The following is a 13,442-nucleotide window of genomic DNA, read 5'->3' as shown; positions in this document are numbered from 1 at the left end:
CATGACCAGTGAGGGAATACACAAGATTTTCCCTGTTATAGGAATTGCAGTAATACTAAGGATTAAAATAGTTCCTTAGGACCACTTGGCCCTGGTGAACCCCTGGAGTTTCCACGCTTCCATGAATACCATGAATTCACCCGGGCCCATGCCACATATGGTTTTCACCCATCTGTCCTGCAGGCCCACCAAACAGAAGAGTGACATCAGTGTGTCTGTGCTTGCACTGCTACACTGATATTTGTCTCTACCTCTCTATTCTTTGACTATGACCCAGCCACATCTGTAATTGCGGGCAAATTCCACTCTTAGCCATGGCAGGAAAATGGCAATTGGTGACAAGAACAAGCCCTATGGAGAAGTGGTGCCTTTGCACTTGTGTGAATAAGCAGCGAAATGCTGTGCACAACATGATAAAAACATTTTTCCCAGGAGGCAAATTAAATTCTAAGATCTTTTAGTGAGGAATACTGGTACTCAACTGAACATGTTGCCCATAATAATGTGCTCCTAGTGATTTACTGTAACACACAATAGGTCAAAGCTCCCTTTCCGCAGGAGATGGGTACTTAATGCAAATAAAAAAAACACATGAAGGATTTGTTTTAGAAAACCTTTCTTACATAATTAGTTATTGGTCAAACCGATACAATCCAGCCGATCAAAATAAAAAATAAAATAAGTAATAGAACATATTTAATGTTAAGCGGTGTACTCGATGCTGGGATTCTAATAACATGTTTATATATTAATGTAAGTGTACAGTCTTTGAAAAACAATATTTCATATAAATCAAAATTCCTAGCAATTTCTTCAATGATGTTTTGTCACAAACATTATCAAACAGTTGAATACAATTTCCTTGCAGGGCCACCTATATATTTGTTACACAACAAGATTGTAAACTATTTCCGTGAGTGTTTCCAAGAGTAGACCTTGCATTATTGAAAACAACCACTCACTCAGATCACAAAGACACCAAATTCCTGGAGTACATGTGCTATTTTTATCTAAATTGTAAATCAAAATTGGATCAAAACCACGAGACCATCTGTTATGACCAGATTCTCAGACCAGATAGAACCAGCTCATCAGAGCACCACCAACCTGGCCAAAACGTAACCACCTCCCTCCTCAGGACCCATCTTTCCAGGCACCTGGGTACCTACCTGAGGATGGGGAACTCGCAATATACAAGCTCATATCATCAAAAACACCACTAAATCTATAGGGATTACTAGGAATACTCACTGATTACTACGGACGTCCATGCCCTACACCACACTCATACCTCATAGTCTCGCGACCACATGGGTCCAGACTAATCTACCCTGGGGCAGTTCTGATTATTTACCATTACACACTGATCACAGTTAGTGCTCACTCGGCACCTCTGCAATCCTGCGTGCCTACACACCGGTCTGCAGCCCTGGTGCTCTCTTCCTCACAGCCCGATCCACAAGCCGGCGGACCTAAGCACTGGTGTCCTCCCCAGTGTTCTCTAACTCACAGCCCGGTCCACAATCCGGCGGACCTACACATCAGGCTTCCACCTGATGCTCTCTTTAACGCCGCTTACCAACGACGATCACTTTCCTATGAATACCTTCAGCTCTCTCTCTCTCTCTATGTTGGGAAGTTTCTCTCACTATTCACTAAAGGTTCGCTACTACAATAATATTATGGGATGGCCGAATCACTTAGTGTATCAATGTTCTTTCAGCCCAAGGGCTCCTCTCTCTCCCTAATTATTCAGTGGCTACTTACCTGATCAGGGGCAGCATCTGTTCTGGCTGTAACACCTGACTAGAAGGAAAGGTTACCTGTGCTTTAAGAACAAGAGACACACACTGTATGCAAGAGTTATTCCCTGATTTAAATGCTCTCTATCATAAGAACAACACATGCACACTGGTTCACTAAGAACTGGGGTATCTTTATTACAATAACAATAGAATGGGAATAGACACATACACAGATCTGCGGGGTCTCTGTAACTAACAGGAACTGTAACATACCGCTGAAAGAAAAGGGATTAGACATATAACAGGGACAATGTTATCTGCGGGGTCTCTGTAACTAACAGGAACTATAACACACCGCTGAAAGAAAAGGATTAGACATACAATATAAGGACAAGGTTAATGTTTGGAAATACAGAAGGATATCACCTGAGCGGTGTGGGGTCTTGCTCTAGCTGTCATCTGGGCTCCTCTCTCGTCTGTGCCTTAGCTCGTCTTAGATCCTCTCCTGCACTCTTGGACACACATCTGCGCTGATCACTCTGCACTGGACTCCTCTCCCCCACAAACTCTCTCCACCTTCCAACTTCAGTCTAATGGTTTCTGCCGCTCTGATATCCGTTCGCTCCACTAGCTTCTTCACTCTATCTGATTGTCTCCATGCCAATGTCCAATTCACTCCAGCTGCTCCCACAGATTAATCCACGATATAACTTCAGTCTCTTCTAAAAGGCATTACTTCAGACTCCAGCTATTCACAACTCCTCCTGATAAGTAACTGCTTCTGACTGCTTCCTTCAGTTCCAGCTCACTGACTGTCTGTCTGTCTTCTCTCTGTTCCAAGCATCTTCTGTCTCTTCTCCTCCTGCAACTCCACTCCTCTCCTCTGCTCCAATTCAACATAAACTCTTTCTGATTCTCCACTCCTTCTGCAACTCCACTCCTCTCCTCTGCTTCAATCCAACTCAACTGCTTCCAGCTCAAACTCTTTCTGCAACTCCAGCTCAACTAACTAACTCCGCCTCTGCACTTCACTAATATGGAATGCTGTTTCCTCATGGAAAGTTCCAGCCATCAGCCCGCCGCCCATCAGATCTCTGCACCACTTCGCGCCAAGGACACACACCCAGCCGGCCGGCCTGTTGTGGTGTCTTCCACACAGAGAATAATACAGCCTACCGATAAGGGCTGGCCCAGACCGGTTCTCTCCAAGTGAACAACAGCTTTAACTATAAACATTACCTTTACCCTTCAAGCATCTCAGCTCTGCAGGGATAGAAAGCAAAATGGAGTCTCTCTAGTTCTGGGCCTTGTAGGCCTGAGAAGGATGGAATAACCCTTAGCTCTGTCAGAGTACCTACACAAACCATACCAATGTGTAATATAAAGTCAGGACCACAGGATCCACCCTCTACTATAGGCAGGATAATGAAAGGACACATAATTATGTCAAAGCCAATAGGCAATAGATGGATTAGAGTCAAGAATAAGGGATCTATCATCATATAAAGCAGCTATCCTCTTCTAGGTCTGGAAGAAAGGGCTTAAAAGGGCCAACACAAGGTAAGAATACAGATTATAGGTGTGAGCAAGCTTAAAGTCTTCATCACTCCGAAATAGAGCCAAAAACCATGTCAGAACACCATCTGAAGGACAGAAGAAATTGAATAGGACCCTCAAGAAAAACAAAAAAAGCATAGAAAGTAAATGGAAAGGAGTTGTGAAAGGCTGTTAAAACTGTTAAGTTCATTGGAGTATGCCAAATCACAATCCGTGAAGTGCTGCAAAACATATATATTGGGCAATGCAAATGTGTGGTGCTATCTCAGAAAAAATGTGGTGGACTAATCACATTGTTCCAAACAAGAAGGCAATGTAATTATCAACCTAGTGGTACGTGTGCGAACAAAAAATGTGCAGCAAAACTATTCCTTAGTTCTGCGCAAAAACAAAAGTTTCATGGACATAAGTTGTGAGCACAGATCCAAAACATTTCTTTTTGAGGGACAAGGTATGACTCTAAATCTTAAGGAAAAGAAGAACACGTCTTTTTAGGAACAGAAAAACATTTTCGGAGACTGAAGTTTGAAAAAGTTCAAAGGGCAAAAATCGGGCTTTGGTGAGCTGCATTACCCAATTTTTGAACCGTCAATTTTCTATTGAAATTTTTTTTGTGAAAAAACTGCTAGTGATTTTTATTTATGTATTTTATTGACTTTCAAAACTGTACACTTACATTAATATATATATATACAAATATTTGTATTAGAGTTCCAGCACTGAGCACATCTTACTATTTATTGTTTTCTATTATTTAGTTTTATATATTTTGATTCCCTTAATTAAATCTATCTGAAAAACCATCTCTTGTTTAATGAGCGCTTTTACCACTAACAAATTATACTTGATGATCCTTTTATCTAGTAGTACTGAAATGGGGTGTAATAGATAAGCTGTCTGTTTTCAAACACTTCATGCTTGCAGATCTGTTGCTGTTTCCCGGAATGCAGATGTTCATATTTTGCTTTCTCTACAGTGGCTACAGGGTTTCCAGCGGGGCAGACTCTGCTAAAAACTCGGTTGGAAGAGGTTAGATTGGCAGTGGAGGATGGTGCCTCAGAGATTGATATTGTGATTAACAGATCGTTGGCGTTAACTGGCCAGTGGGAAGGTAAGTGTGCAGAGCTAGGAGAGAAGATACGTTCTAGTGGTTTAGTTGCTCCCCTTGGAGCCCACAGAGCTGGGTTCCAATCCCAGCTGTGGTACTTGTTTGGTAATGCAAGTGATATGGGGCAAGACATTTTATCATCCTGTGTATAATGTAATGTGTGTTGTCAATATTTAAACTGGAGGTCTGGAAAGGGAGCAAGGACCTCATTTCTGAAGTCTGTTCTTAACAGGACCCCACATTCAATGCTATACCCTGTACATCTCCTTGTGTTTGAGGAGTTCCAGCTTCAATACAATGTTCTCTGTAAAGTACCTCACTGCTATTTAGGGTATATATAAAATACTTAAAATAGATCAATACACCACAATAAACAGTGGTTTGAATTCAATAGTATGATTGGGGATAGAAAGAATGCAAAAACATATACTAAAAGGGTTATATTCAGGTGTTTCCTCAGAGAGGAAAGCGTGTGGCCCTTTTGTATGTTTTGTATAGTTGGTTCAGCGTTTAGTTGTATGCCTTTTGCTTTCTCGCTCAAAGGGCTCCGGGTATGTCCAGACGTGGGTCTGGGGCTCACTGTGCCACTGGATTCAAGCTACACTGGCTGCTGAGGGTTGATACCCGACACTGGTCCCAGGATGCTTGTTTCTGGTCCAGGGAGGACCTGGCTTGGCAGTTCATGCTCGACTCTTCCCAGGAGCAGGGTAAAGACTGATTTGCATATGGCTGGGTCTAAGCTGGGGTGGCATGGTGGGCAAAAGAACGGTGGAATTAACCCTGATGTCTTGACTAGAGGTCAATGTTTGATTTGTTCCTCATTCCATGACATGTGTCTTTTGCATGCCCATTATTAGCATTTAAGTTTCGAGCCCTGGGCACATGCAGTACCTCTGTACTAGGGACTTACAATAAATTAAATGTGGCAATCAAGTAGAGGCCAATTTTACAATATTTAAGGGGCAAGGCACAAGGACTCCAGCATTAGTTAGGAGTGGTCAAGTGCTAAAGCCTACTCCACACCAGAAGCCTGCTTATTCACTGGCGGAGATGATCGCTCGAGGGGACCTTCCCCTCCCTGTACTGTCTGCAATTGAGGCTGCTGGGCTAGAGGGTCCAATCTTCACTGAAGTAGACAAAGAAGGGGGTTCCCCGAGGGTAGCTTTAGGATATAGGCAGGTAGTAGGGGGGAGAAACCAATTTAAATAGAAAGAAGGAACACCCTGCCTCAGGATATAAAGGCCCTAGCTAAACAAAGAAAATTCTATATTTATATCCTTGTTATCTCTAAAAAATAAAAAATATATATATTTCTAAACATGAACTGTACAGTCTATTTTTGATTTGACCATGTGATTGTTATGTGTAGTGTCAACCCCTAGGCGAATCACCCCTTTACATATATCTGTTGGACCCTTTAGCTAGGGCCTTTATATCCTGAGGCAGGGTGTTCCTTCTTTCTATTTAAATACCAATCTTCACTGAAGACATACAGAGTGCCATCTCGGTGGTTGCTGCCGGCAAGACGCAGGCCCGGACCGGCTACCCACAGGAATACTACTCCGCCTACAGGGACATCTTCACCCCCGCCTGGCCTCCCTCTATGAGTAAGCCATCGAAAAAGGCTTCTTCCCTACCGAAACTGACACAGCCACCATAGTCCTTATCCCCAAAACACAACCTCCCTCCTCGAAGTGCGCTGACTACCGCCCCATCTCCTTGATGAACACTGAGATCAAAATCTTTGCCACGGTTCTTGATCAGCGGCTCAAACTATACCTTGACAAGCTGGGCCACCCTGACCAGTGTGGCTTTATGCTGGCACGGGGCACCAGGCACTGCCTGTGACGTCTCCACGTGGCTCTGGCTAACTGTCAGGTATTGACCCCCCATCTAGCGCTTCTCCTAGTTGACTTTGAGAAAGCTTTTGACTCGGTGGATTGGGGTTACCTTGGGAACGTCTTGCAGGTCTTGGGCCTGGGCCCCAAGTTCCGCCGCATGGTGCGCGTTCTGTACTCCAAACCAGCTGCACTGGTGCAAGTCAATGGCGTACTCTCTGACATTTTCCCGATAGGATAGCCCCTTCTCTTTGCCTTGGCCATGGGGCGCCTAGCCCAACTCGTTCGCTCTGACACCTGAGTTCAAGGTTGGCAGTGGGGTGGCTCTCCGGAGGACAAAATCTCGCTATATGCGGACGATGTCGTAGTGTTTCCAGCGAAATCTGCCCGATCCGGCCCCTGGTGCTTACAAATCTTCTACTCCTTTGAGCGGATCTCTGGTCTACGTCTCAGCCAAGTCAACATTGGGCCCCCTGCACATCTCCAGGAATTGCTTTGCTTGGCAGTCCGCCATTCCTATCCATTGGCAAACCTTTAAATACCTAGGTATATAGGTCGCTCTGTTACCGGACCTGGCCTGGGTCCTCAACGTGACCCCCTCGTCACCAAAACCAAGCAGAACCTACTAAAATGGCTAACCCTACCACTCAACCCACTCAGGCGCATCACCTTATTTAAAATGATGATCCTTCCCTGGGTCCTCTATATTCTCCAAAATATACTGCACCATATTCCCTGGGCCTGGTTCCGAAGCATCGACAGTCTAATCATAAAATTCCTCTGGACAGGCCTTCAACCCCGTATGGCTCTCCGGCACTGCCAGATTCCACCATTCGACGGGGGTATGGGACTCACAAACCTCTATCTGTACTACCTAGCAACCCATCTTCTGGTAGTCCATGATTGGTTCAATGGGGGGGTTGGTCTGACCCAGCCTACAGAGCGAACTTAGCAACCTGGGCCTTCCTCCCATTCAAGCCATGCTATATGGATCCCCCATTCCCAGGGACCTCCCCACAGTAACCCAAGCAGTCTTCTTGGCCTGGCACGCTGCCCTACAACACACTCACTGGCAGAACACACTATCCCAGCACACACCGCACTGGCAGGGCACATGACTGCCAGAAGTGGCGTATCTTGTGGGCTTTAGAAGTTGGGACCTTATTGGCATTTCGCAACTAGGGGACCTATGGGCCACCGACCATATCTTCTCCTTGCTGACTTGCAAGTCAGATATGCCCTTCATCCATCCCAGTTCTATCAATACCTACAAATCCGCCACGCCTTAGACTCCCATATAAAAACTGTCACTTCACTACCAGAGCACAGTCCCCTTGATGCCAAGGTCAGGATGGGCAATTTTGGAAGAGGCTGGGTCTTCCACATATACCGATCACTAACAAACAACGGCCTGCGTCCCTTGGCCAGTTGAAACTTAAGTGGGAGACATGGGTGGATCCATTAGAAGCTGAAGACTAGAGGGATGTCCTGATGGCGCCTAGAGTTATCAATGCCTCAGCCAGACTTCTCCTAGTCCAGCTCTACTACCTGCATACCTCGCCCCCAGTCGCCTACACAAAGCAGTCCTGATTCCGCTCCCGACATGTCCGAGGTGCGGCACAGACCCCACGGATTTCTTCCACATGGTATGGACATGCCCACACATTGCCCCCTTCTTGGTCGCCTTAGAGGCGGAACTTACAAGGTTTTAGTTTCGGAAATCCCTCACAACCCTCTGCACGTACTACTGAGCATCACTGATGGGTTGGATGGCTCCCGGGCAGACAAGAAGTTCTTTGGAACTGCCCTTGTGGTAGCTAAACCTGGCATAGCGGCAGCATGGATGAACTCCATCCCACCCACCATGGCCAAAAGGTCCCGGGGCGTACACTGGTGCGCCACACAGAACTCTCATTGTACGAAGCCAGGTGTTGCCCTGCCAGGCATTGGAAGAGCTGAGGCAAGTGGCTGGGTATGCTGGAATGACTACCACCTCCGAATCTGGGGGTCTACCTCACTGTGCCCACAGGGGGGAGGGTAATTACACTCTACCTTGTTATACCTGCATTGTGTGCCAAAGTTCACCTGCCATGATGCGATCTGACATGCTTTACTGTCTGTTTTGTGTCTTTATTCTGTATTATTTATTTTCTTGAAAAAACAATAAAATGGATAATCAAAAAGTGCCAAAGCCAGCAAAACAAATTCAAAAACAGGAGAGGTGTAGACGAAAAGTTTGGGGGTGGCCCTGTAGAGAGGGCCAGGTCCAACACCCACATATTAGAAATGACCATCTTGTACCTTCTGTCTCTGAACCTGCTTTCGTTTGCCATAGAACTCTGTACACTTTACCGCTGCTAACCAGGGGTAAAGTGCTTGTGACCTCCCTTTCAAACCTGTTAAATTTGGTATACACCGGGTTGGCACATTAAATTTGCTTGTATATCTCTAGAATATGGTACCACCTCTATCTAAGGCCAGTAAATGAAGTGCTACTAGTAGGTTGCAGCACTCATTATGCCACCCACTACAGTAGCAATGTAAAACAGGTATCTGAAAGAGACACGTTAGTGATAGATTCCTTACCTTAGACTATCCCCAGGCGTCAGACTGGATCCAGAAAGTTTTGCTTAGCAGTACCCCTGCTCGTCAGTAGATGGCATCTTGCGGCTCCCCGTCCGTCGCTGGCGTCGTAAGCACCGAGATGACGTCAAGGAGACTACTTGGGCGCCACCCATGCGTGCTCACGTCAGTTCTTTCTTTTTCCGCACTAGTAAGCGCAGATCAGGATTGAGCACGTACCTTGGTCTCTCTTTTACCTCTATTTTTGAGACTTTTTGTCTCCCCAGCTTTCTCTTGGTGCACGTAAGGATGCCCGGTTTTAAGTCCTGTGGTACCTGTCGCCGAAACATGTCGGTAGCGGACCCCCACGACGTTTGCCTCTACTGCCTGAGGCCGACCATGACTCCCGGGACTGCAGCGACTGCCGTGCCATGGCCCCCAAGGCATTACGGGAGCGGCGCCGGAAGTTACTGGAGGTCCAGCATTCCTCGCGTCGCCGCTCCCGGTCTAGGGGCTGCTCCCGGGACCGCTCGCGGGACCAGAGACGTCGCTCCTCGGACTCCCAAGTCTTCCCCTTCAGATTCCGGTAAGTGTTGCCATTAAAAAGAAGTCGAAGAAGCGTTTTCGCTCTCCGACATCCCCCGTCGCCCCTCGGAGGCGGACGAGGGAGACAAGGGCCTTGCCCCTGCGGCTCCTCTAGAGCCAGAGAGTTCTGCGGCCTACCCGACATACCGGGCCCATACCCGGGTCCGTCGGCAACTCCCAAACAGATGCAAGAGTTCCTTGCTGCTTTGGACCGCCTTTACAGGCCTCGGGGTCCCGCCGGCACGTCTTCGGGCCACACGGACATGTGTCCAGATCCTGCTGGCCTGGCGGCTCCGCCTTTGGCTCCAGCCCCGGCGCCACAGGATCCTGCGCTGCTATCTCTGGCCCCCGGCGCCACGAGGTGCAGCGTTGCCGGCTCCACCCTCGGCTTTGGTCCCGGCGCCGCCCTACACTCCGGAGCCGCACTGGGTGCTGTTTATCCCATTTGGTACTGGTCTGCAGAGCCCGGTGCCATGCTACTCTGGGGGACAGACAAACCACTTGTTTAAGTGTCAAAACAAAGTTGTAAAAGGAGTACAAATTCTGGTTCTATGGCTCTATGTGGAAATAGTGCCGCTATTCATGTTTGAAATATGACGGAACTACTTCCACTGAGTTAAGAAATCCGAGGGCGCAGCAGTGGGTCTCCCTAGTGTCAAATTTTTGCATTAAAGGAACGGAGAAAAAAATACTACCTGTTGCAACTGGGCAGACTTTTTGAAAACTTACATAGTGTTGGGGCTATCCATGATGACCAATGTGCTCTGTTTAATGTAATCCACTACAATCATCCCAGGGTGTTGTGAACTCTTGGTGTGATATTTGGCGGGTCCTGATGAAGGTGGCCTCAGTGTCTTCTCATGCCACCGAAACACGTTGACAGAGTCCTTTTTCAAACCTACTATTAGCAGTAGCCCAGTATAGGGCCATTGAGACCATAACCAGCTAAACGTGCAATTTGGGATAACCTAGCTGAGTTTTGGAAGGGTAATGAATGGAATGTATATATGTGTGTGAGTGGTATGTGTGGGTTCACTCTACCTGGGTATGAATAGATTATGACTGTTGAAAATTTGTTTGTATTTAAAAAACCTTTTTTGTATATAATATGAATATGTATTTTTTATAAAGACTATAAATGATAAATGAACTAAGTAAATGAATCAAGACATAGTAAAAATAAATAAAAAAGTTGAAATGATTGTTGTAATATGTCATTGTCTTCCTGGTTCAATAGCCCTTAATGAAAAAATAGAAAGTAATACCATTTAGGTCGTGAGGGAGACATACTTTTTGTATTGCTTGTTTTTTCCCCTCTTCTCCCTGACCTTGGTAAAGCAATTTATATAGAGGTGGTCTCAGTACTTATTGCATTGCCGTTTATCCTACCCCTGCCCCTGACTATTTTGTTCTAGCTTGAGATCCGCATTGGGAACCGGCGCCGGCTTGGCCCCGGTCGGCGCCGTTCCTGATGCCATTTGTTCCATCTCCCGCTTCAGCTCTGCCGCCACGTCCAGCTCCCTCCACGCCAGAGGTGGACGCTGACGGGGAGGGGTCCGAGGACCTGCTTGCTCGGCAATGTGACTCCGAGCTCGATTGGGTTGATGACTTGGAGGATCAGGCGATCTCGATGTCTCTCCTGACCCGGGGTTCGCCTCTCCCTCGCCCACAATGGAGGAGGGTGCTTCCTATATGGTGGTCCTCCATCTGGGTGCTGAGGCACACAATCTTGACCTCCCCACGGTGGCCCTCAAGACCAACCTCCTCACCGAGGTGCTCAAGCCAGCATCTAACTCGGCGGAGCCGCTGCTTCCCTTTAATGACTCTCTTACGGAGGTCCTCTTGGCTACTTAGTCGAGGCCGGCTACGGGGCCCCAGTGGTTAAAAATGTCGCCAGATGTCACCGACAGGTGCCGGGTGACCCCGCTTTCTTGACTACTCACCTTATGCCTGAGAACCTGGTTATTCAGGCCTCGACGTCGCAGATTGCCTTTCCCATGGCCCGCCGGATAAGGACTCTAAAAGGCTGTACCAGTTTGGGAAGCGCTTGTTCTCCTCGGCCAGCATTGGGCTGCGGTCGGTGAACACTGCCTGCTTGTTGGGCCGCTACTTCCACGCTGTGTGGGACGCCGTTGCTCAGATGTTGCCTCAGTGTCCTGCAGGCTACCCTTTCTCAGGCGATTGCTGAGGGCAAAGATGCGGCTAAGTTTGCCATCCGGTGTGGGTTAGCACCGCTGACTCCCTGGGCAGGACAATTTCTACAACCGTGGTATTGCTGCGCCACACCTGGTTGCGTTTCACCGGGTTCTTGCCCGATGTCCAAAGTTCGCTCCTGGACATGCCCTTTGATTGCACCCGTCTGTTTTGCGACAAGGCTGACAGTGCCCTCGAGTGCTTTAAAGACTCACTGGCTGCGGCCAAGTCCCTGGGTCTTTCTACTAAGGCCCCGGCCACTCCTGGTTTTCTTTCCTTACGCAACCAGGGTCGAGGCGCCCAGGCGCGCCCTTCCACCAGGCCTGTGCAGAACCAGCCACAGCACGGCCGCAGTCGCGCATTCTGCAGGAGCGGGGCGGAACCAGCGTGCAGGTCTATCTACCTCCACCCCTGCTGCTTCTGCCTCCTCACCCTCCATATCTGAGCTTCAGGGAGCGCCCCAAGCCGGTGGGTGGCAGGATCCGCCACCACCTTCTCCGCTGGCGCGAGATTACATCGGACAAATGGGTGCTGCAGATAATCTGCAAGGGTTACTCCCTTCCCTTTCAATCCCCACCCCCAGCCATGCCTCCTCTGTGCCACGGCATGTCGGGGAATCATTTGGCTCTCCTCCAACAGGAAGTTGCGGCCCTCTTGGCCAAGGGGGCCATCGAGTACGTTACTGGGCCGGAAGTAGAGAGTGGTTGCTATTCCAACTACTTTCTGGTCCCCAAGAAGGACAAAGGGGGTCTGCGTCCTATCTTGAACCTCCGGGACATGAATCGCTTCCTCCGAAAGGAAAATTTCAAGATGCTAACCCTGGTTCAGGTCTTAACTGCTCTCGACCCTGGAGACTGGATGCTAGCATTGGACTTGCAGGATGCATATTTTCACATCCCGTCCTGCCGGCGTTACCTGCGGTTCACGGTAGGCCAGGAGCATTTTCAATTTACTGTGCTCCCCTTCGGCCTTACCAGCGCCCCTCGGGTGTTCACGAAAGTGATGGCAGTAGTAGCAGCTCATCTGCGCAGGTCAGTGGTTTTAGTCTTCACCTACCCCGACAACTGGTTGTTGAAGACGGGCTTACCCCAGGCAGTCGTCAACCACTTTCAGACTACGCCCGACCTCCTGCATTTGCTGTGGTTCCTCCTCAACGTGCCGAAGTCGCACCCGAGTCCCTCTGAGAAGCTCCCCTTCATCGGAGTGGTTCTGGACTCGACTCAGTTTCGTCTTTATCCTCCCGAGCAGTGAGTCTGGGATATTCAGGCTATGATTCCGATCTTTCAGCCTCTATCCCGGATTTCTTTCAGGACGTCCCTCCGGCTCCTGGGCCTGATGGCCTCCTGCTAGTGCGACATGCCAGATGGCATATGCGGGCTCTGCAGTGGGACCTGAATTTCCTGTGAGCTCAGCATCAGGGCAACCTGTCCGATCATGTCCAGATCTCAGAGGGCACTGTACGACATCTGCAGTATTGGCTCACGAGTCGCGATTGGTTCCATGGCAGATCCCTCCCATCCCCAACCGGAGCACACAGAGGTGATAGATGCGTCCCTCTTGGGATGGGGAGGCCACTTGGGAGAGGCGGAGATCAGAGGCCTCTGGTCTCCAGCGGATTCCCCGATCCATATCAAACCTCTGGAGCTGCGGGGGATCCAACTTGCACTGAAGGCATTCCTTCCCTCTGTCCGGGGAAGTGTAATGCAGGTGTTCATGGACAACACCACCGCCATGTGGTATTGTAACAAACAGGGCGGGTGGGGTCCTGGACCATATGTCAGGAGTCTCTGCGCCTCTCGACATGGCTGGAACATCAAGGCATTACTTTGGTGGTTCAACACCTGGCAGGTTCAC

General features: G+C 48.5%; 1 protein-coding gene across 5 annotated transcripts in view; it reads left to right on the top strand.

The window, feature by feature from the left end:
- Positions 1-13,442, top strand: part of DERA (deoxyribose-phosphate aldolase) — a 357,107-nt gene that overhangs the window by 118,851 nt on the left and 224,814 nt on the right. For all 5 annotated transcript variants that reach the window (XR_015295847.1, XR_015295846.1, XR_015295849.1 and 2 more), the window contains exon 5: positions 4,279-4,413. Coding sequence is in view for 2 of the 5 variants with exons in the window: in XM_086920854.1 (XP_086776980.1) it covers positions 4,279-4,413 (135 nt within the window). In the remaining 3 variants the exon portion in view is untranslated. The remainder of the gene's footprint in view (positions 1-4,278; positions 4,414-13,442) is intronic.

The sequence above is a fragment of the Lissotriton vulgaris genome, chromosome 1_1 (assembly GCF_964263255.1).
Source record: "Lissotriton vulgaris chromosome 1_1, aLisVul1.2, whole genome shotgun sequence".
Classification (NCBI taxonomy): Eukaryota; Metazoa; Chordata; class Amphibia; order Caudata; family Salamandridae; genus Lissotriton; species Lissotriton vulgaris.
Note: the sequence above shows the minus strand (reverse complement) of the source record. Positions and strands in the feature narration are given on the sequence as shown.